This window comes from Pimephales promelas, chromosome 12 (genome assembly GCF_988280905.1).
Source record: "Pimephales promelas chromosome 12, fPimPro1.hap1.1, whole genome shotgun sequence".
In the NCBI taxonomy this organism is placed as follows: domain Eukaryota; kingdom Metazoa; phylum Chordata; class Actinopteri; order Cypriniformes; family Leuciscidae; genus Pimephales; species Pimephales promelas.
Window position 1 is genome coordinate 12,570,119 of NC_142780.1, and position 21,116 is coordinate 12,591,234.

The 21,116-nt window shown below is 38.2% G+C and overlaps 1 protein-coding gene across 2 annotated transcripts; it reads left to right on the forward strand.

The window, feature by feature from the left end:
* The first annotated feature begins 549 nt into the window (after nucleotides 1-549).
* Nucleotides 550-15,414, forward strand: LOC120494949 (uncharacterized). Of its 2 annotated transcripts, none has more exons than XM_039694291.2 (7): nucleotides 550-640; nucleotides 1,578-1,675; nucleotides 1,859-2,053; nucleotides 10,584-10,679; nucleotides 10,792-10,966; nucleotides 14,639-14,836; nucleotides 14,963-15,414. In XM_039694291.2, the coding sequence occupies exons 2-7, from the start codon at nucleotides 1,580-1,582 to the stop codon at nucleotides 15,001-15,003; spliced, it is 801 nt and encodes a 266-aa protein (XP_039550225.2). In that variant the 5' UTR covers nucleotides 550-640; nucleotides 1,578-1,579; the 3' UTR covers nucleotides 15,004-15,414. The 2 variants fall into 2 exon arrangements, with proteins under 2 accessions (XP_039550225.2, XP_039550226.2); XM_039694292.2 differs by having other exon boundaries at nucleotides 14,966-15,090.
* The last annotated feature ends 5,702 nt before the right edge of the window (nucleotides 15,415-21,116 follow it).

Consider the following 21,116-nt stretch of genomic DNA (forward strand, 5'->3'; position numbering starts at 1 on the left):
GATATTTAAGTATTTAAATGTGTGTGTTCAGTACTCACTGCTCCTAACATGTGTGCCATTTGCACGACAATGTTTTCAACTAAACATTTAAAACATTTTATGAATTTTAGTCATTAGTTTACGTGACAATGGCGTTTGGTGGCCTGGAAATGAAAACTTTTGAAAACAGTTTTCAAAGTGTAAGATTTTGAAAACTATACTGTTGTCGTCTGAAAACGGTGATGGCATCCACATGCGTATTACATGTTTACATGTCTATGTGAGCGTTTAAATGTATACCGGTATGTGCGCAGGCACACTTTGCCAACTACTTGTCTGGCATGCATAATACAGCATAGTTTTCGCGGATCCGTGAACGTTTTGATAATATTGTCATCTGAACAAAGAAAAACGTTTCTGTTTTTAGTAGGTGCGTCGTTGCTATATAAACATGCCCTTGGATGGGTTAAATGCAGAGGATACATTCCGAGTATGGCCATACTTGACCTTCACACGTCACTTTCTACTTTTATTCAGTGGGGTGTGCTCATTTCCAATCCGGTTCTGTGGGCTTTGACTTCTATTTAAGATACTTGAAGAAATTCATTACTCATTTTCCAAGGGATTGAAGATCAACGTATACTGGTGAAGACATCCACAGGTAGGAGAAGTAAAAGAAGCATATATAATGCAAAGTTTATGATTTTGATTAAGGTTTGCGTAATTAATTTAATTTTCATCAGTATTTTGATGTTTATTTAATCCATGTCAATTATTGAAGCTAATGTTTTCTTTTTTTGGTGTGCTTTTTTGAATTTTATTTGAGTTGAGATAACTTTTTTGTAAATCAACTGAAAAACTAAATTAAGTTTACTTTACTAAAATAAAAAATAATTAAAAAAATTACAGTGTAGTTGTATTGTATTGTACATTTCATTTTTATGTTTTGCAGTTTAATATACTAATACACATACCCCTGAAAGACAAGGCTTAAGCCTAGTCCCAGACTAAAATACATGTTTGAGCTGTTTTAAATGAAAACCGCTTGCACGGACATATCTTAAAATATGTCAGTAACATTGTTTTGTCTCACACCAAACATTTTTCAAGTCAAAGGCAAATCCTAATTGAACTAAAGCCTAATCAAAGAATTATTGGGATAATTTAATTAGTTATGAGATATAATTAGTATTTTTTATTTCAATAAATATAGTTTTCATAACAAATTTAATTTTCTGAATAATTATTTGCGATATTGAACTGAAAGTGTACATGAATTTGAAAGTGTACAGTGAATTTGGCAGGTTTGTGCAAGATCTTGTCCTTCAGTGGGAATAACAAAATTTAAGCTAAAATCTAATCATTTACTTTATAATGTTTCTTTAATTTACATTTTTCAGAACACTAAAACTTTGTTTATTTTAAATCAAACCCTTCCATTCTTGAACAATTTTCCATTTGTTATTTGAACAACTAATTGTTGAGTAAAACATGCTTGTTTGCAGAATAGTATTCATTATAGACAACGTTTAGTTTATGTATGATATCAGATGTACCATTCTAATTCAGATTCATTTTAATTATAATCTTTTTCTCAGACATGGAGAGTAAGCTGATGTTTTTGGTTTGCGTGATAGGCTGTGCAGTGTCTTTCATTAAGGCTGAAATGAACATATCAACACCATCAAATTTTACTGTAAGAATGCCATTTACTCCTTTCCACAATTATTTGGTTTAGATAACCATTATTAAACAATGACGGACAATTAAGTAATTTGTTTAAAATCAAGATGTGATTGTAATGAAAGTAGTTTAGGCTGTTGATGCTGAAAAAGGCATTACTAATATGTATACTTTTTTTGATTTTTCTTATTCATAGTCCAAAATCTCCCGCAATGAGTGTGGAAAAACCAAACTGTGTTTGGACAACCCTAAAGGATGTGATCCTTCGGGTAGCTCTCAGTGTTTCTTCACCTCAGCTATCTTAACTAACATCAGCCTCACTGTTGAGCTCAGTGGAAACTCTACCGGTTACATCGCTTTAGCAGCTGGACTGACATCTAATATCACTCAGGTATACAAAGCACATTTTACAACACACAGTCTTCAATGCCTCTGTGGACGATACTACCTTAAAGCAAAGACAATAACTTGTTTTGACCAAATTCATAAAATTGAGAGCCGATTTGGTGCTCAAGAAACATTGATTATTATTATTATCAATGTTGAAACAGTTTTTGCTGCTTTCTTTGAGGAAACTGATAAGTCTGAAGTAAGTATGATCCCTTTTGCAGAGGAACCTCAGCACTGCGTCATAGAGTTGATGCCATAGAGATGGCATCAGCGTGACTGGTGTCTGAAGAGCGTCTAAACACACGTCAACAAATCCCTGGCAGACGACAGTCCATAAGATCTCATAGGGGCGCCTTTAATACATGTTATCAGCTTTTTTTCTTTTTTGTCTTCAGGAACCACTTGATATGGTCTATGATACATTGAATGCGCTAATAATGATACATTTTCAGTAAAAAAGCTCTGTTCTTGTTTTATTCTGTCACTAGTGATAGGAGTATAGTATTTTTATGATCTCCTGAGGAATGAGAGTCGAGGGTCTACACATCACGGCTCGGGTCCCGCCAAAGCGGCAGGGTGGGATCAATCATGGGGATTGTAGTTGGAGTGTGGGAGGAGTCTGGAAGTTTTTCCCTTCTCTTGCTTGCTCTGTTGCTTTCATGCCAGTTCAGGAAGCCACTGTGTGGCTAATTAATGTGGCATGACTAATTCTAAGGAATTATTTTTCAAGGCTCTTTCCATACCAATGAAGCGATACATTTGGCTCTCAATGAAAATTTCAGGAAATTGCAGAGCACCTTTGGTGTCGGCTCCAATGTTTATTAAAGGGTTTGTTCACCCAAAAATTAAAATGTATGTCATTATTAATGACTCGGCCTCATGTCGTTCATCTTCAGAACACAGTTTAAGATATTTTAGATTTAGTCTGAGAGTTTTCTGTCCCTCCGTTGAAAATGTGTACGGTATACTGTTCTTGTCCAGAAAGGAAAAAAATACATCATCAAAGTACAGTAGTTCATGTGACACCAGTCGGTTAGTTAGAATTTTTTGAAGCATCAAAAATACATTTTGGTAAAAAATAACAAAAAACTACGACTTTATTCAGCATTGTATTCTCTTCCGGGTCTGTTGTCAAGCCTCGTTCAGTGCGATTCAGTGCTGGCGTAAGACGCTGCTGACATGTTAGTGTGCCTGATTTTCGTTTACAGTCTGAGGGAGACGTACGCTGTAAACAAAACAATATTCGCGAACATGTCTAAGGGTTTCGACACAGAGGAAGACTTGCATTTTTTGCCCAGGGTTTGTTCACCTAAAAATTAAAATGTATGTCATTAATGACTCGCCCTTATGTCATTCCAAGCCTGCAAGACCTCCGTTCATCTTCAAAACACAGTTTAAGATATTTTAGATTTAGTCCGAGAGTTTTCTGTCCCTCCATTCAAAATGTGTACGGTACACTGTCCTTGTCCAGTATTCGCAATATTCACAAACAATATTCGCAAACATGTCTAAGGGTTTCGATACAGAGCAAGACTTGCATTTTTTTGCCCAGCCATATTTATTTGAACCCGAATACATACAGACCAGATGACACGTCAGCAGCGCCTTACGTCTTACGACTCGTGAACGCGGCTTAACAACAGAACCGGAAGACAATACAATGCGTAATAAAGTCGTAGTTTTTGTTATTTTTGGACCAAAATCTATTTTCGATGCTTGAAAACAGTCTAACTAATGCTGAGCTCAGACTGCACGATTTTAGCCACGATTTTGGCTCGTCGACAGGTTTTCCCGAAATCACAGGCAAATTGGCGCTCGTTCATGCGAGTGACGATCACGCAGTGTGAATTAGCAAAGCCGCGATCTGAGAGAATTGCCCACGAGTCGCTGACACCCGTGAGATATTTGCCATGCTAAATATCTGGACCTGTCAGCGATTCAAATCCTGCTGTGTGAAAAGTGTTCTAACTAAAAAACTACATCGGCGATTACCGACAGCCAATGAGAAAGCAAGATACAGAGCAGCGGGGAGTTCGGTGTGAGGAGTTATAGATCACATATCAACAAGCATGGCATTGTTTCAGAAAAAAGGCTTCTTCTCGGTCTATTTGGACCCAAGAAATGTAAGAAAAATTAGTAGAAATTTGACAGGAGCACCCATGTCTGTTTGACGTTTCATCTGAGCTGTACCACAACTGGGTCGAAAAAGAAAAAGTCTCACGTGAGAACTCCAGTCTTGCACGTGTGGTGTCGCGTTGTTTCCTTGTCACATCTCACGTGTGTTTGCTGTGAAACGAAGTAGTTTGTGCACAGCGTGCTAGACAGAGTAGTCTGTGATTTTTCCTATAGTAAAATCATGCAGTGTGAAACCTTCTGTCGCTGATCCACCGTGCAGTGTGAACACAGCAGCAACTGAACTGGCCAAGATAGTCATGCAGTGTAAAAAGAACAGCGACCCGGCCGACTACTTTGAAAATCGTGCAGTCTGAACTTGGCATTACCCTGGCATTACTCACATGGACTACTTTGATGATGTCTTTATTTCCTTTCTGGACATGGACAGCATATCGTATACATACATTTTCAATGGAGGGAAAGAAAACTCTCGGACTAAATCTATTGTCTTAAACTGTGTTCCGAAGATGAACCTCAAGATCCTATGTTGAGGGAACAGCATCTTTTTCTTGTGGCCACAATTTTAAAATGTAAAAAAAAAACCTGTGTGACCATAGCAAAATAGGATGACAATAATAAAGGGATTTTTTTTTTTTTACTAAACTGACGTTTTATTTATAATTAAGAATGGCATTAAGACAAAGAAATGTCTATATTATATTCATTTATATTATTTTATAATATATTACATTATATTCCGCACAATGTAGACATGCCTCTGACAGCATTCAAAAAAATGTTAAAGAACATACAAATAAATACAGTAAATGCCTGACAATCATGCCAGTAATGCTTTGATTCAACGGCTATTTCTCCAGGCCTGGCAATAAATTAATTTAACTTCACTTTATAGGAATTTTACATATTAAGCTATAATATTTCATTTCATTCCAGCTAGTCATTAAAATGCTATATTAGCCTACTAAATACAATAATAAACATGTAACGTGTTTTGTTGAAGAATGCTAATAATAGGTATACATAAATTCCAAATATCCATTTCTGAAAATCCCATGTCACATAGATTTGTTTACACATTAAACTTGTGGCCACAAAAACAAACAAAAAAAACTTGTTGCCACAACAAAACTAAGTGAACCGAACATGTCCCTTCCCACCATAATGGTCACTTATCTTCTCTATAAAGCGTGACTTGACATATTAAGCATACAGTTAGTACGGACCTGAAATGACTGTTGTGGTTTCTTTTCATAGACATATATGTCTATGGTTTCTTTTCTGCAGCATGAAAGAAAAGTGATGTCAATATTCAGGAGAGGGCTCCCTCTGGTGGTTGGATTAGTGACAGATACACAAACAATATCTATAAAGTAAATATATAAATTAAGTCTATAAAATCTATTAAATCTATAAAGTAGGCATAGCACAGTTGTCAACAACAGAACTTACTTATTTTGGAAGTAAAATAACGAGTGTTGCTTCTTTTACTTGGTCCCCGTGAGTGCGACCAAAGGAGAAACCACAACGACCACAAGCTTTTCATTACATCCCATCTTCTTAGCAACTATCGGAGCCAGCTGATAAGTTACACTTTTGCCGAACCATGTAGGAAGGACGGCAAAAATATGTTTCCGATCGACATAAATGCCTTGATAGCAGTTTTCTGTTCGTCTATTAAAATTAATGCGCTGTCGATTTATTTTAAAACAGACGCAACAGCGGAATTTATACATCTCAATTCTCCAGCTGCAGTCATCTTTGACAAGCGCTCTGATGATTATGTCCCTGCAGATCATCTGTCCATCATCGTATATAGCCCGCCCCGGCAATTTGATTGGCCCGAACATTTCTTGCCTGATCATAAAAAAACAAATGTTTTGGGCGGGGTTCGGGCTGGCATCCAGGCTATAGTTTTTTATTTGAAAACAATGCCACGTTTTAGTCATGATTTGACACATTTTGTTTTATATGTATGTTTATACTGCTATTGTGCCTGTTATGTGCTATTCACTTTCACACTGTTGCTGAAGATAATGTTGAAGACTCCTCATATCACAGTACTGCAAAATTAAAATGTAATTTTTAAATACAGTGTGGATGGGTGTGTGGACACTGTTTTCAAATGTATCCGGATTAATGTATACATATAGCCCTAGTGTGACCTAGTTTTTGTCATAGCAAACTATTGTGTCCCCCTGCGGCTTTTTAACTTAGTCATTTACTCCCCATACAATTTAGTTCCTTGTCCGTTCTCACAGTACATCTAATAGGAACTCTGTGTCTCAATGTTCATACTATCCATCCTAAGCATGTAAGAATAAAATATTGTGTGTCCCAAAGCATGTTGGATGGCCAACAATTTCTGGTCGAAGTGTGGATCCGTGCACACTATAACGTCTAATATTGTCCACAACCCACTGCGCTTTGCAGGAGGATCCAGTTCAGAACTACAGACAAAAGTAAAAAGTTCAGAAAACTACAAAACACCGACAGTTAAGTGGAGAGATTTAGATAATCGGGTTTGAGTGGCCAATAATCAACATTTCAGGTGATATACATATTTATGTAAATCTGTGTTATATTTTATCTGCAACAACGTAAACCTTTATAAAGATCCGTCTGGCCATTAACTTTTTATGCATTGTTATGCATGATTTTCATTACATGAGAGTAGATGTTAAAACTTCATGCTGATTTATACTAGGCTTTCGCCAAGATAAGCAAAACTAAGATGTAGCTTTACAGTAAACTATGTTTCTCCATCCATTTACGCTTCTTTATTATAAATGATTATTATTATTATTATTATTTACGCTTCTTTCCACGTGGTGGTGTAACTCCCCTTCTGTCCGGCATTAACGGCTACAGTATACTTGGCGTGTCAGCACACACGACAGCTGCAACTACAGTGTGGTCTCCCCAGTGGACCAGCATGACAACCGTCTGGATTGAGTGAGTTGGGGACATCTCTAGGGTCTTAAAGTGGGCACCTTCCGTCCTCAGTGTTCCATTGACTAGCCCACAACACCTCAAGAGGGCTCGACAGTGACTCTGGCGTCCTATAGAGTCACCCCCCTCTGTCCCCCACTCAACTCAGCCCAGCTTACTGACCTCTACATCCCTCCTGCTGCTGAGACCTAACCACAATCTCTCAAACTCTCCACAACCCAACCATATGCGCCAACCCGTTTTGTCAAAAGCTGTCGAGCCCCACTGGTGTGTTAATGCAGTTTCAGTGGCAACGGTTCCGTATGGCATACCACCTACCGCAAAACACAAAATCTGCCCAACCACCCATCATTCACTTCACGAGTTCACATTTACATCAATTAAACAGAGTAAAGATTATGCGTATTTGGTGTGCTGTCCGGGGGGAGGTCTCCGAGCTCCGAGAATTTTTTGCCTGAGCATACCGCAGTTTCTTCCTCTCATATGCCTCATCTACCGCATCCTCCCATGGCACTGTTAACTCTATCAGCTGAACAATGCGTGCTGATCCAGACTACAAAGCAATTGGTCGTAGGTTAGTGGTAGCAATCTCAGGTGGAAAAATAAGCCGTTGATCAAGATCAGCCAGCATCTTTCAGTCCCTAGCAGCTTCCAGTTGTCCTGGTTGAGAATTGGTGTTAACATCTTTTCTTGGTGGTTGCTCACCTGGGCAGAGGAATATTGTCTTCTGCGTGTAATGTTTTGCTTGAATAAGCGGCAACTCATTTGTCATACAACGCTTGCCTTCCAATGCTAAAGCCAAACATCGCAGTACTTGGTCATGGCGCCAAGTACACCGACCTTGGCTAAGAGCCACCTTACATCCTGTCAAAATGTGCCTTAATATGGCAGGTGATGAACACTAAGGACAAGAGGGATCCTCTCCTTCCCAGAGGTTTAGGTTCTGTGGTGATGGGAGGACATCATATGTTGACCTTATAAGGAAACTGATCCTACTCTCTTCCATTGACTAAAGGTCTTGCCAGCCCATCTTGCATTGTTCCACACTCTCCCATCTCATCCACTCTCCCTGCTTGGCCTGGGAAATGGCCTTTATACACCTCATCCTCTCCTCCTCGTTGACTACCAGCTTCCTCCTTTGAGCTGGGCCTGCCTTGTGCCATTTAGGAGGAGCTAAACTTAGCCCAAAACCCCCTCTTCCATGCTGTACGTGTCCCACGATATCCCCAATTTGAAGGGCAGCCTTTGCCTCTACTACAGATTTCTTTGCTGACCACTTTCTACCAATTTTTAACACAAGGGCTGCCTCCCTTACTCATTTGTCGCATGACTCTACTAAGGTCATTTCCAGTCTGACCGTGCCAAACTCCTCGGTTAAAGCAGAGACTGGCAGCTGCAATATTCCTTTACTATAAAGTCCCACTCTGATGAGGCAGCGTGGAACTCCCAACCATTTCCTGATGTATGAACTTATTAACGCTTCCAGCTGTTAATCCACTGTTGTCAAAGAAATCTTGTACACAGTCTGTGGCCACAGCAACCTCGGAAGTAGACCAAACTGGTAGAGCACAGCTGTTTATGCTCTCCAACCCTTCCACTGCTTGCTGTCTAACTTCTCCGACTCAAACTGTGACCTTTAGGTCCCCATCGTACCATCTCCCAAGACTCTTCACTGGCTTCTCAGAAACTGTTGGTATTGCCTCACCATTATTGACGAATGTTATCTACTACCTTTCCTTTACTATCGAGATACTCCTTGATTTAGAGGGCTTAAATTGCATTCGTGCCCATTCAATATTATCTGTTAACTTCCTCAATGACCGATTAGTGCAGGCTACTGTTGTAGTCATGTTTGTCATGTCATCCATGTATGCTCTGATTGGTGGTAGTCGCATCCCAGAAGCCAAGCACTCGTCTCCTACTACCCATCTTTATGCCCTATGATTACTTCCATTGTCATAGTAAAAGCCAGTGGAGAAATGGTGCATCCTGCCATTATTCCAACCTCTCTAAGCAATGCCATGAGTGCTGAATTTTGGAGTTGAGAAACTAAATTGCAAATCTCCAAAATAGACTTTCACTAACTTTGTTACAGACATTGGTACTCTGAAAAAATCAAATGCTGCCCAAAGAAGCTCATGTGGCACTGAACCATATGCATTAGCCAAATCCAGGAATGTCACATGGAGCTCCTTCCTCTCCTTTTTTGCTGACTGAATTTGTTGCCAGATAACGTTGAGCATCCTGAGCTTTCTAAGCATCATGAGAACCCTGGAATGCCCGCTTTTTGAATTGAAGTGTCAATGAAGCCATTCTTTAATAGGTAGGTGGACAATCTCTGAGCAATAATGCTGAAGAAAATCTTATCTTCAGCGTTTAATAGCGAAATAAGACAATACTGACTGATGCTTGTAGCATCTTTTTCTTTAGGTATAAAGACTCCACCTGCTCTGCGCCATGCTCTAGTTATGCATGAATATGAGGAGAGTCTTTGCGTTAAAGACCCACAACTGGCAGATCAACGTACTGCATTTCTCTCCGATACAGTAGGAAATTTAATTAAATTAAACTTGGAGAATTTTATCTTTGACAAGATGATTTACAGGTCTATCAATCATAACCGACAGGGAGCATTTGTTAAAGAGGCTATTTTATGATGTGTTTGATAGTTTATCCCAAAGCTAGTATACACACTCAAATAACACAGTCTCATCCCAAAAAGTCATATAACTGACGTCTTGGGACGTCTTTTGACCATACGTCAATATCCACCTTTTTAGGGCCCCCTTAAACGTCGGTAGATGGCGATCCCGGGCCGTCATACAACTGACGCTTTACCTTTAACGTCAGTTAGGTGACGGGTTAGGTTTAGGGTTAGGTTTAGGACTGGGGTAGAGTTAGGATCCCATAAACTCATCTACCGACGTTTAAGGGGGCCCTAAAAAGGCGGATATTGACGTATGGTCAAAAGACGTCCCAAAACGTCAGTTATATGACGTCTTGGGATGAGACCGGGTTGACTCAAAAGTGTGTTTAAGCAGTCGGCTATTTGAGGTTTATATATTTTATTGGTTTTATTTTAATTTTATTTTATTTATTTGAAAAGGGACCATGTAAATTTTTTAACATAAATGTTGCCATTTCATGCATTGTTCCTGATCTGACCAAAGCCAAATTTTCATCCGCAGACTCTTGCTTCATCTCTAACATACTTCCTAAATGATAAAATAACACAAAACAATTTTTACATACAATAAAACATATAGTATATAAATACATTTCCATCTGTTTTTAAAATTGAGTAGTCTGTAAATAATGTATCATGTTTAAAAACAAAAAACAAACAAAAAAAACATTGTTTTACATTACAGAGGCAGGTGCTACATCCATTTTTTCCTTCTCATAATGGCACCCTCCAATCTTTTTTTCTTTTTCTTTTTTTGCAGGATCGTCATTTCATCACTGTCTGTGGCAATAATAATACCGGGAATTTCTTCCAAACTACAGCACTCTACAATAATACACTGGAGACCACAAATACAGTAAGATTATATTTGTGAGCGTATTGTTTAAGAATTCTCAAATAAATAAATTATCAAATAATTTTTAAATAATTTTACTTTTATATTTGAATCAATATCCTTTTTTCCCCAGCCTGATGTAACCAATATCCAGGGTTCGATACATTCGAGCTTGATTCAATGTGTTTTCACCATCCCCAATAATGCAAACTTCACATCCTTCCTAAGCAGGGTCAATGGTACAAATTTCACCATCAGCAATTCCAAAAGTCTCATGTTCATTGACATCTGGAAGGGTTCAACCAATGGTGAGTTTGTTACATTACAGGCTGTTATAGAATATTTAGCTAATACCAAAAACACTCAAAGACATCTTTACAAATACAGTGGGGTCAAAATGTCAAAAACATCTGCCATTTAAAAATCATTTTAAATAATCACAAAGAAATAAATCTTCTTTGGTTGTTCCAAGTCTAGAAACTCGTCTCGTTAGCCAGTCAGGCCACATGCAACAAATCTGGTTGTTATATTTTATTCAGATGTCTGACTTGATTGAATCCATTTTATCATTTAAAAATACCAGTTGAAAGCTATTTCCAAACTTAAATAATTTCAGAATTTTCATGATTTGCAAAGGTTCTATGCTTATATTACATCAGGATCATACTATTGTTTAGCGTGTTAACCGTGTTAATGATGATTAAGTCCTCATTAACACGCTTGCGGATTGTTTTGATTTGGTGGTTGTGACAGCAGACAGCAGAGAGAGAGTGAGAGAATCCAAACGCAATTTCACAAGTACAATGTTCTGTGTACTTTTTGATAGTATGTTTTTCAATTTATAATATAATAAGCAAAAACAAGAAAACTCGCCTTTATTATTTTTTTTTAAACCCTGAAAAAACGACATTTCAAACATGACTTTTCGTTTTTTGATTCACGGGTCAAAACCGGATAAATGACTTCAAAATCCGTTTTACACATGTGAGCGGTCATGAGACGCTCCTTTTAGCTGATTGGTCAAGGAAATCTGAGCTTGTGACGTCATCAGTAGGTAATGCTGATGGTAAAACTGCTGATGGTGGTGGGTAGGCCTGATGATGGCAAATTAAAGTTTTACTCTTACTGTAATCATAGCCACGAGAGTGAGAGAGCGAGATGATTGACAGGGCATTAGTGGAGGAAAAAGTGATCTCTGGGCTTTTGTAGAGGAGGGGAGAAGCCTTCCTGGCCACGAATCAAGATCAAATGCCCATGGCAGGTTTGACTCTGGAGTCAAATTCTGAAAAAAAAAAATGACCATGTCCATAAATTTGCTGTGGGTTCAGAGCTTCATGCTCTCAGACCTCCCTGGCAACCCCAGGGAAGGTGCCTCTGTCCTGGCCACAGACATATCGGTGTGTCTACTGGAGCTCCGCCTGAGTCTAAGTCAGTCCTAAAATTGACCTTCGGGCCTTTATCAAGGAGGGGACTTCGGTGGTGGCACACACACCTCCTCATCAGACGGTCATGAGTCCTACTCAGAGTCACTCTGGCTGGGTTTAAAATCCAGATTACACCACGCAGTGCTGATCTGTAAGTCCTAGGGGAAAGGGCCTCCAGGAGAAAGCAGAGCCCAGCCGGGGTGCACTCTGGCTGGGGAGAGAGTTCAATCTCTAGCGTGGTGGAGCTCTGGAAGTATGAAACCTTGAGGAAAAGATAGGCTGGTTTTCTGAAAGTGCATCCCAGGCAGGAAGTAGCTTTCCTGCGCACGATTCAAGCTCAAGGGTTTGGCTGGATAGCCTGGTTCAACCAGACTCTAGTACATTTCATTTGTACATAGAGTCTGGCCTCCCTCAATTGAGAAACGTTTCCTTCCTTGTAGGCGGGTTCACTATTAAAGTTCAAATCTATTGGATCTGCCCAGAGTCACTCACGATCTGCCATAGCCAATCGCTAATGTGTGGTCGTGAGTGACGTATGTCATGCGCCGAAACGGCTGGAAACAACCATAGACAGTAAAGAAACAACAAGTCCGAACTCCGAATGATCAGAGGATTAAATTTACAATAGGATTTCAGTCAAAGAGAGCTGCAGGTTTTGTTAATCTAGGAACAATTATTAATTCGAAATGTATATTTGACATGAAGGACAGTGATTATTCAGTCAATGGTCGAAGCTGTGTCTAATCATTACAAATACGCCGCTGTGGTCGTTTCTGATCTGCCGCAAATGCTGTAGCAGCTACAGTCAGTCTGTCTCTATCTGCAGATGTGTAATAATAAACAACAATTTTTCATATTACGTATTTTTGTTTCTTAATTACCTTAATTATGGTCTTCAAAGTATGTGTTTGTACATTTTTATATGCATTTAGTTGTTTTTTTTTAATTAAAACAAATTAACCATTGACATCTAAAACTGAAAATCAAATATAGTCTCCAAAGTATGGGTTTTCAAATTTTTATTTATGACAATTTTTTTTTTTTTAATCACAACCAATTTGTATGATTTACAACATGTAAAACTGACACACCAACCTCCTGCACGAGTGCACAAAGGGGCTCAAAATGTTCATCACAAGAATCAGTAAATTTACTGTTGGGAATCTGAGCGACTGACATGACTCCTGAGGATTTTCAACAATAGTTTAGCAGCCAGGACTCGGGGCTTCCGAACACCGCCAACACCAGGCTAAAGTCCAAAATGTCACGGTCATTGTGCACGAGCTGCCCAGCACAAACTTCCAACCTTTCTGCCTCCTTCACTTGGTCCTCCGTTGTGCAACAAGAGGTGAGATGATAACAATCCGGCTTTAAATTCTGTATATTCGGCAGTTTCTTTACCAACAACGGACCGACTGGCTTTTCTCACGTCTTTCTCCGCTGCCATTACTGCACTCAAACTGACGCACTACATCAACGTCATCGTTCTCAGCCACTCCCTCTATTCGCTGATTGGTCCTACAAAAAATTGATTTCTGGAAACCTAAGGATATATCCAAAAATCAAAATCCATAAATTTGCTCTGTGTTCAGAGCTCCGTGTACTCAGACATGACCAGGGAGCGTGGCCTGTCCTGGGCCAGATTCAGATTTGAGACTTCCAATAAACGCAGGTCTGGTTTGGACACCCAGACCCCACGGTACCCAAGGGGTGCCGTCCTGGGCGTGCTAAGGGTGAAAGATACACTGGAAGAAATTCCTCCTAAAAAAATGGACTGTGTCCAAGATCTTGTTTGTGAACAAGAGCTCAATGTTCACACACCAGCCCAGGGAGGGTGGGTCGTCTCCAGTCAAAGTCAGATCCATAGGACTACGCAGAGCCATAGGACTTTTTGTTGAACAGACCAGGGGAACTAAGACATCACAGGCTTAGATTTGCTTGATCAATTGGCTGAAAGGGACGTGCAAAACAGATTTTAAAGACACGTATCCGTTTTTGACCCGTCAACCAAAAAAAAAAAAAAAAAAAAAAAAAACTAAAAAATAATCTTGTTCTTATTTCATTTCAAATTGAAAAACAAACTATCAAGAAGTACACGGACCTATAATCCAAAGTCAGTCCATACCAGGCAGTTATGACACTGAAGCTTCAAAGCATGTATCGAGTTCATTTCTCATGAAGCTCCGTGCTCGTGCGCTTATTGTTTTCAGAGAAACAAGTGATCAACGAAAAACGAAGCCTCACTTTCTTTCCAGTCACGACACGTGAATGCTTCACTTTGCGTGTCTGAATGTTTGAACCCAGACCTACATTACATTTTGGAAGTTTAAGTCAATCTACTAACATTTTTAAATATATATATATAAATAAGCCAATAGGCTATGTTACATGATCATATATTATGACACAAACAGTATAGAAACCATAAAAAGATTAGACCAATATTACTTGCATCAAGCAACTCCATTTGTATTTTTTTTAATTAGCATTAATATAATTTGGTCCCAACTTTTCATGCATAAACCCTGAGCTGGCATTTTGCAATTTGTTTTAAAGGAACTGTGCTGGGAGCACCAACAAGTGTACTTGGGTCCTCTGTTCTGGTTGATCTACTTGATGTCAATTCCACTAATGTTGTAAGCACCACAGCTGGCACCACATCTGGCACTACAGCTGGCACTACAGCTAGGACCACAGCTAGGACCACAGCTAAATCAAATGCCAACATCTCACTCACCAGCCTACTGAGTCATGGTAAATATATTTCTCAGAAGTTCTCCAAAGTTGTGTTAGTCACAATTTATTCAACAATAACATTTATGTTCTTTTCTCAATGCATACAGTTCAAATAACTCTCTCTTTTCTTTTTATGACTTACAGTAGCAATTTGCCTGCTCAGTATCTTCTTGCATCTGATCTGATGAGACCAGAGAGAGACCTGAGGACTAATCATGCTTTAGAGTAGTATATAGTAGTAATGTTGGCATGTTTTCCTAAACAGAACAAAAAGTCTTATTTCCATCGGCTTCTTTCTATATCTGATTCTTTCTATTCACAAGAAACCATGTCTCTTTGACATATACATGGTGTTAGGAATGTTGGACACATACAGTAATAGTCTACCTTTTTATTGTGTTTTAATGATCCAATTATTACATTATTTACTGATAGTAGAAATGATCACAGAGATTTGAAGTTACTTTAAAAATGTGTTAAAATAATACATAAATAAAATGTCATACACACATACAGGTACAGTATCTATCATTAATTGCAATGTTAATTACAATATTGTTGATCAATATTTATAAATAAAACGCCTTTGAAACTTTAATAATGTTTATTGCAATGTCTCTTTAAAGTGCCTCTATTATGCTTTTTTTAGAATATTTCATGCAGTGATATAGGTGTCTGTGAATGTTAAGAGTCTGCAAAGTTGGAAAGTCGAAAGTGCACAATAAATAAAGTTATTGTCTCCCAGAAGAAAGAATAGAGTAACGAATCATCAGGAATTCCAGTCTCACTTGTGACATGGTATCACATTTGCAAAATATGGTCTTTAAACATCTACTTTGACCCTATAATAACTCATAATTTAAAAACTGCACATAATGTTAGAAATTACATAATTGTAATAAAATGTTCATAAAGTAATCTTTGGTTTTTTCATGTAAAGAAAGAAAGAAAGAAAGAAAGAAAGAAAGAAAGAAAGAAAGAAAGAAAGAAAGAATCAGAACTTTTGCACCTTTAAAGATACAATATGTAATTTTTTTGCTGCTAGAGATCGCTAATCTCTTACAAAGGTGTAGGTTGATGACGCAAAATTCCAGTTGAATTATGGAAGTTGTCGTCAAGCTTATGGATCGAATAATGCTAATGGATGAGTGAATACATTGATGTTTTTATCATGACTGTGGTTTGAAACAGGGCTCAATTGCTAATCAGAGACCGATATCAGAGCCACACGCAAGTCTTGTGGATATAAAGGAATAAAGACATTTAATATAAACTACTCGCAATTGCTGAATTACTCACACAGGTCAGTTCATTTGATGAATGAAGCACGTGAGGTAACACTGCACTGTTTCACTTGGTCTACACCATATACTACACTGCATTTGAGTGTGGTGAAAGTTATAATGTTTTTCTATGTGTTAGTTTGTTGGCTGTAAGCTAGATCAACATTACAATATCATACTGGTCATATTCTAACATTTCATCATGTTCAACTACAGTATATAACACCGACAAGTTTTATGTACATTTGCTCACCTGTCTAATGTGTAAGAGCTCTTTCAAGTCAAAGTTTTTCATGGACTTGGAGCTCTTTGCATCTTGAAAATTATCTAAAATTGGAATTTCTCTGAATTTAAAAATCTTTGGGAACTTTTGGGATATTTTAAGTACACAACTGCAGGAAATATATCACACTGTGCAAGTGATTTTTGGATATTTTATTACAAAGTTCTTACATATTGTACCTCTAATGTGTAATAATAACCTATGCAATCCCACTGAAAAAAAGTATAATCTCATGTGCAGTAGTACACACCTGTCACTTGAAGTGACTCTGATTAAAAGGATACTCTGTCTGGTTACTGAAATTCTTCTAAATATCTGAAAATTGGCTAAATACATTCGAAAACGGTAAAACCCAACTTTTTAACTCTAGGGGAGTTGTAAAATAAGCCTATTTCAAAAAAGTGGAGTATCCCTTTAACACCAAATAAATGGTACTACACGCTACTACAAAATTTCCAAGCCATTAGGTATCCCATTCATCAACACAATGACAACAGTCATCAACAAGTTGAGAAAATATGAAACAACAGTGACAATATCGAGAACATTTTCCCTCCAAAACAGATGAGAAGACCAAGATAAAACTGGTCAGGGATGCTACAGCAACATTAAAATTGATTCAGCTAAATCTCCAACTATCAACTCTCTCCCATATTCTCCATGTCTGGGCTTTGAGACGCAAACCTTTTGTGACCAAAAAACATCAAAGCTCGGCTAAACTTTGCAAAACCATATAATCAGACTCAAAAAAGCTTGTGCAAATCTGTGTCATGATCTGATAAGACCAAGATTGAACATTTTGGCCAAAATTGTAAAAGGAATGTTTGGCACAAAAACAGCACAGCACATTGTAACGCAAAGTTGCCCAGAGATAAAAACAGTTGTCAGATGAAAAGATGAATGAGAGACGAGAGTTGTCGTATTTCCCCAAATTAAATAAAACCATCCTTATTCGGTCTGGTTTACATCGGAACTGGTTCCCTATTGGCACAAGGTATGGATAAAATCAAAGATGGCGCTGCCGTGAATAAGACGTATTAGAAAGATAAGTTAAAGGTGGAATGGGCTCTATGCACGGCGGTATTTCCGGTGAAGCATTAGGGATGCTCGATAACTTCCGCCGATCATAGAGTCCAATGCAATACCGAGAATTTATATTGAATTTTATACTCCATGGTTATACTAAAGAAACGTTAGTCACAAAAACAGATAAAACAGACACCCCTCGTTGTGTTTATGCTTCTTTTTAAAATTATATTAAATAAACATAACTATATATAAAATTACATCTAAACGTATGTACGTTTCGTTTCAAAGACGGGAGAACAGTTAATATTGAAGACTCTGCCATAATCCCGTTTTCTCCGGTTTTCCTCCGCTTTAATCTACACAACCGGAAATGGACGAGCATCCTTACGTCAAATGCGGAACTTATGCGTGCATATAGCCCATACCTAAGATTTAGATGCTGCTAGAGGGCGCTACATTCAAAACAACAACACCGGCTTTGCTTGATGACGACGTGGAGAAACGCGGAATGATGGGAACTGTTGTTTTCAACTCCACCGTGGATAAATCAGTCAGACGGGAATCGAAAATTAGTTGTCATGGATGAGGTAAAGTTCGATTTCTATAAATGTTGCGTTTAATGACATGCTTGTTTTTCATTAAACTGAAATAACCGCAAGAAAAGTCAGGTTTAAAAGTAAATTAGTTATCACAGATGTTACTGTACGAGTCACTGGACGAAGTGACTTATTTTTGTCTCAAATCGTTGCTAATGGATCCTGACTTCGCCCTATGCTGCAATATGCATTTAGTTTTGCATTCATTTACAGAAATCAGCTGCTTGAATGACAATTGCTGATGTTATTAGATTTTTCAGGTGAGATTCTCAATTCATTCAGTGAACGGATGCTCTGAGGTAAAGTTTTCAGAATGCAAACTCAGCAACGATTGTATTTAATTGTACAGTACAATCATATCATAGAACAGACATTATCTTCATTTCATGTCATTAAACATAACAATATTTCTGGCCATACACTGATGAGAAAGTGCGCGTCCGGTGTTCGATAACGTTACTGTGGAGTTGTCCTAAACGTGGCGCGGCGCTTCTCGTCCGGTGTGTGACCCCCTTTACAGCCAACAGTTCACATTCCGAGAATAAATGAAAAGAATAATTGTGCTCCATTCCATAACAAATGCGCGAAACAAGCTGACGTTTGTTGCTTGATAGACGCTAACGTACAACTACAACATCCGCATTTGTCCAGGACTACACGTAGTACGAGCGGAAACCGAGGTAACGTGGATATGACGCAATTGACTGGCGACTCCCAGCTCACCCCTGCTCACACGCCCCGTTTCCTTGGTTAAAATCTCAATTTTCTCGCGATTTAAACATTGTTTGAAACATTTGGAATATTGTAAGTTATCATCTTAACTAAATATATAACACTGGCCTTGTGATTTTGGGATATTTTAATGCGAAAATCTTAGGTATTCCACCTTTAACAAATCAGTTTTGTTCTCATTACCATGAGAACTCTGATTGGATGGTTGAGACTCATGTTTATGTAATGATCTGTTTGAAAGAAAATATCTCCAAATTCATTCTCACTAGTTCCTTATGTTATGAAGTAGTAGATAGGCCTATCTATGATCAACGATTAATCAGCTGTGACAATACAACATCGCCCTGTTGGATGTGAAATCCTAATAATCTTTTTACAGTTCATGCAGTGAAGAGAGATATTGAACTGCGTTGCCAGTGTCACTACAATTTTTCAAAATGAGCCTATTAGCCAGAGAGACTAAAACCCCTCTCTAGTTGACATGAATAGAGGTAGAAAATGGAAAAGAAAAGTCGTGATTGATGGCCTGTGAATTTTAGGTTATTCAAGAACCCAGTAAAGATCACTGAACCTGCTCTCTTGCAGAGGAGTACCGTCTAGGTTCAGAAAGTAAAAGTCCTCCTCAGTATTTTGTTCCAAACACTTGGATTTGCTAATTCAGACAGGAGAACAAATTAGTGAAATCAGCTGACCGAGTTCATGGGTGGAAAAAACATATGGCAGGACTTTTACTCTTTGACCCACCTCTTTGAATTACCCACCTTTGCTATCTGGGCCAAGGGGAAATGGCAGCAGACTAGAAAAAACAACCTATTAATAGTTTATAGTAGGTGTTCTTCGTGTGAACAAGCCTTAAACCACTAGATGGCACAAATACTCACCGCATCATTTTTCTCACTGCATTAATGTGTGGACATTTTATCTTTGTTTGGAAATTTGGATGATCATCAATATGTTCGCATTGCAGTACAGTGTCTCATGATTCCTATATTGCATGTAAAACCTTTTGGTTAAAGTACAACCTAACCTCACTGTATCTGAAAACATATGAGTCATTTTACACATCATGCAGTGAAGAGAGATATAACTGTTTTTAAATGACCCCATTAGCCAGAGAACCTGAAAGCCTCTCTAACTGACATGAAGACGGGATAGGAAGAGAAAGAGTGACGAGTGGAAAAGAATCATGACTGACAGTTTGTGAATTTCAGGTTATTCAAAGAGCCAGAAACTATGACCGATCCTGCTCTCAGGGTATACAGGGGAAATTGGTGCATTCCAGAAAAAATAATGTATTGTTGAGTCATTTTTAGCTGTGGAAGATGAACTCTGAGGAACTCTCGACTGCTAACTGGCCAATCCAAAAATGACTCGCAATCTGCTCATTTCCTTTCAAATGTGACGTAACAGTAAGACCCTCGGGTGGTCTAATAACCACTTGCTCTGTGATTGCAAATGGATTACACATTGATATCTGTCAAAGTTTCACCAGAGGACAGAAAGGCAGCCTCTCCAGGGATGGCTCTTCAGACACAAGGTTGTCGTGGCAGGTGCTTTGAGAATGGTTAATTAAAAAGGACTGCACATACATTTTAACCAATCCAAAATAAATTGCACATAAATGGAAATTTCTAATCAACCAAAAAAAAAAAAAAAAGACTCTGCTTCAGTGTATGTTGACCATTCATCCATCCATTAACATTTAAAAACAATGCAAAGTTTGTTTTTAAATGTTTACCTGGCAACCAATTTGTCTTGTCATACAAAGACAGTGATATGACCATTCATCTCCGACCTATTCATTTTGCAATGGATGTTCTAGCAAGATGTCATTTCACCACTCGTGATTTACAATGTGGACAATTAGCTTGAGCGACTGTCATTTGCAATGGAGTAGGAAGTCATTATGGAGTGAAGGAGATGCTTTTATTGGGCTCAGAGGGCATTCAGAGACAGATGAGATCAAGGATATGAGCGCTGGCCTCTTTGATAAAGTGTGCCATTAAATTTGTGCTTGTGTGGAGACAAACAGCAGACCTGTGAATCTGCTACTGTAGTTACACTATCAAATGTTATGGGTGGGAAGGTTGTGCGTTTACATACAGCTCCAAAGGGGTTTCTTTGGAACACAAAGAAACTGAGAATTAATACTTGTTACATTATAAACTTTTATTTGTTATTGGGATATAAATGAATGTACATATAAGCCTATAACATGCTTCACATATTGCACTTCCAAGAAATATGTCCATACTATCACACTCATAATGAAAATACATAGGTCCTTATCATTATTTTTTACATTGTCTTTCTTTTTTGATATATACATATAGAAATAAAATAACAGTTTAAAAAACATAAAACGCATGCTAACA

Excerpts from the sequence above, each read along its gene's own strand:
- LOC120494949 (XM_039694291.2), top strand. The coding sequence starts at position 1,580 with ATGGAGAGTAAGCTGATGTTTTTGGTTTGCGTGATAGGCTGTGCAGTG. Across the intron at positions 10,680-10,791 it reads CACTGGAGACCACAAATACA|CCTGATGTAACCAATATCCA; the intron begins GTAAGATTATAT and ends TTTTTTCCCCAG. Across the intron at positions 14,837-14,962 it reads CACCAGCCTACTGAGTCATG|TAGCAATTTGCCTGCTCAGT; the intron begins GTAAATATATTT and ends TATGACTTACAG.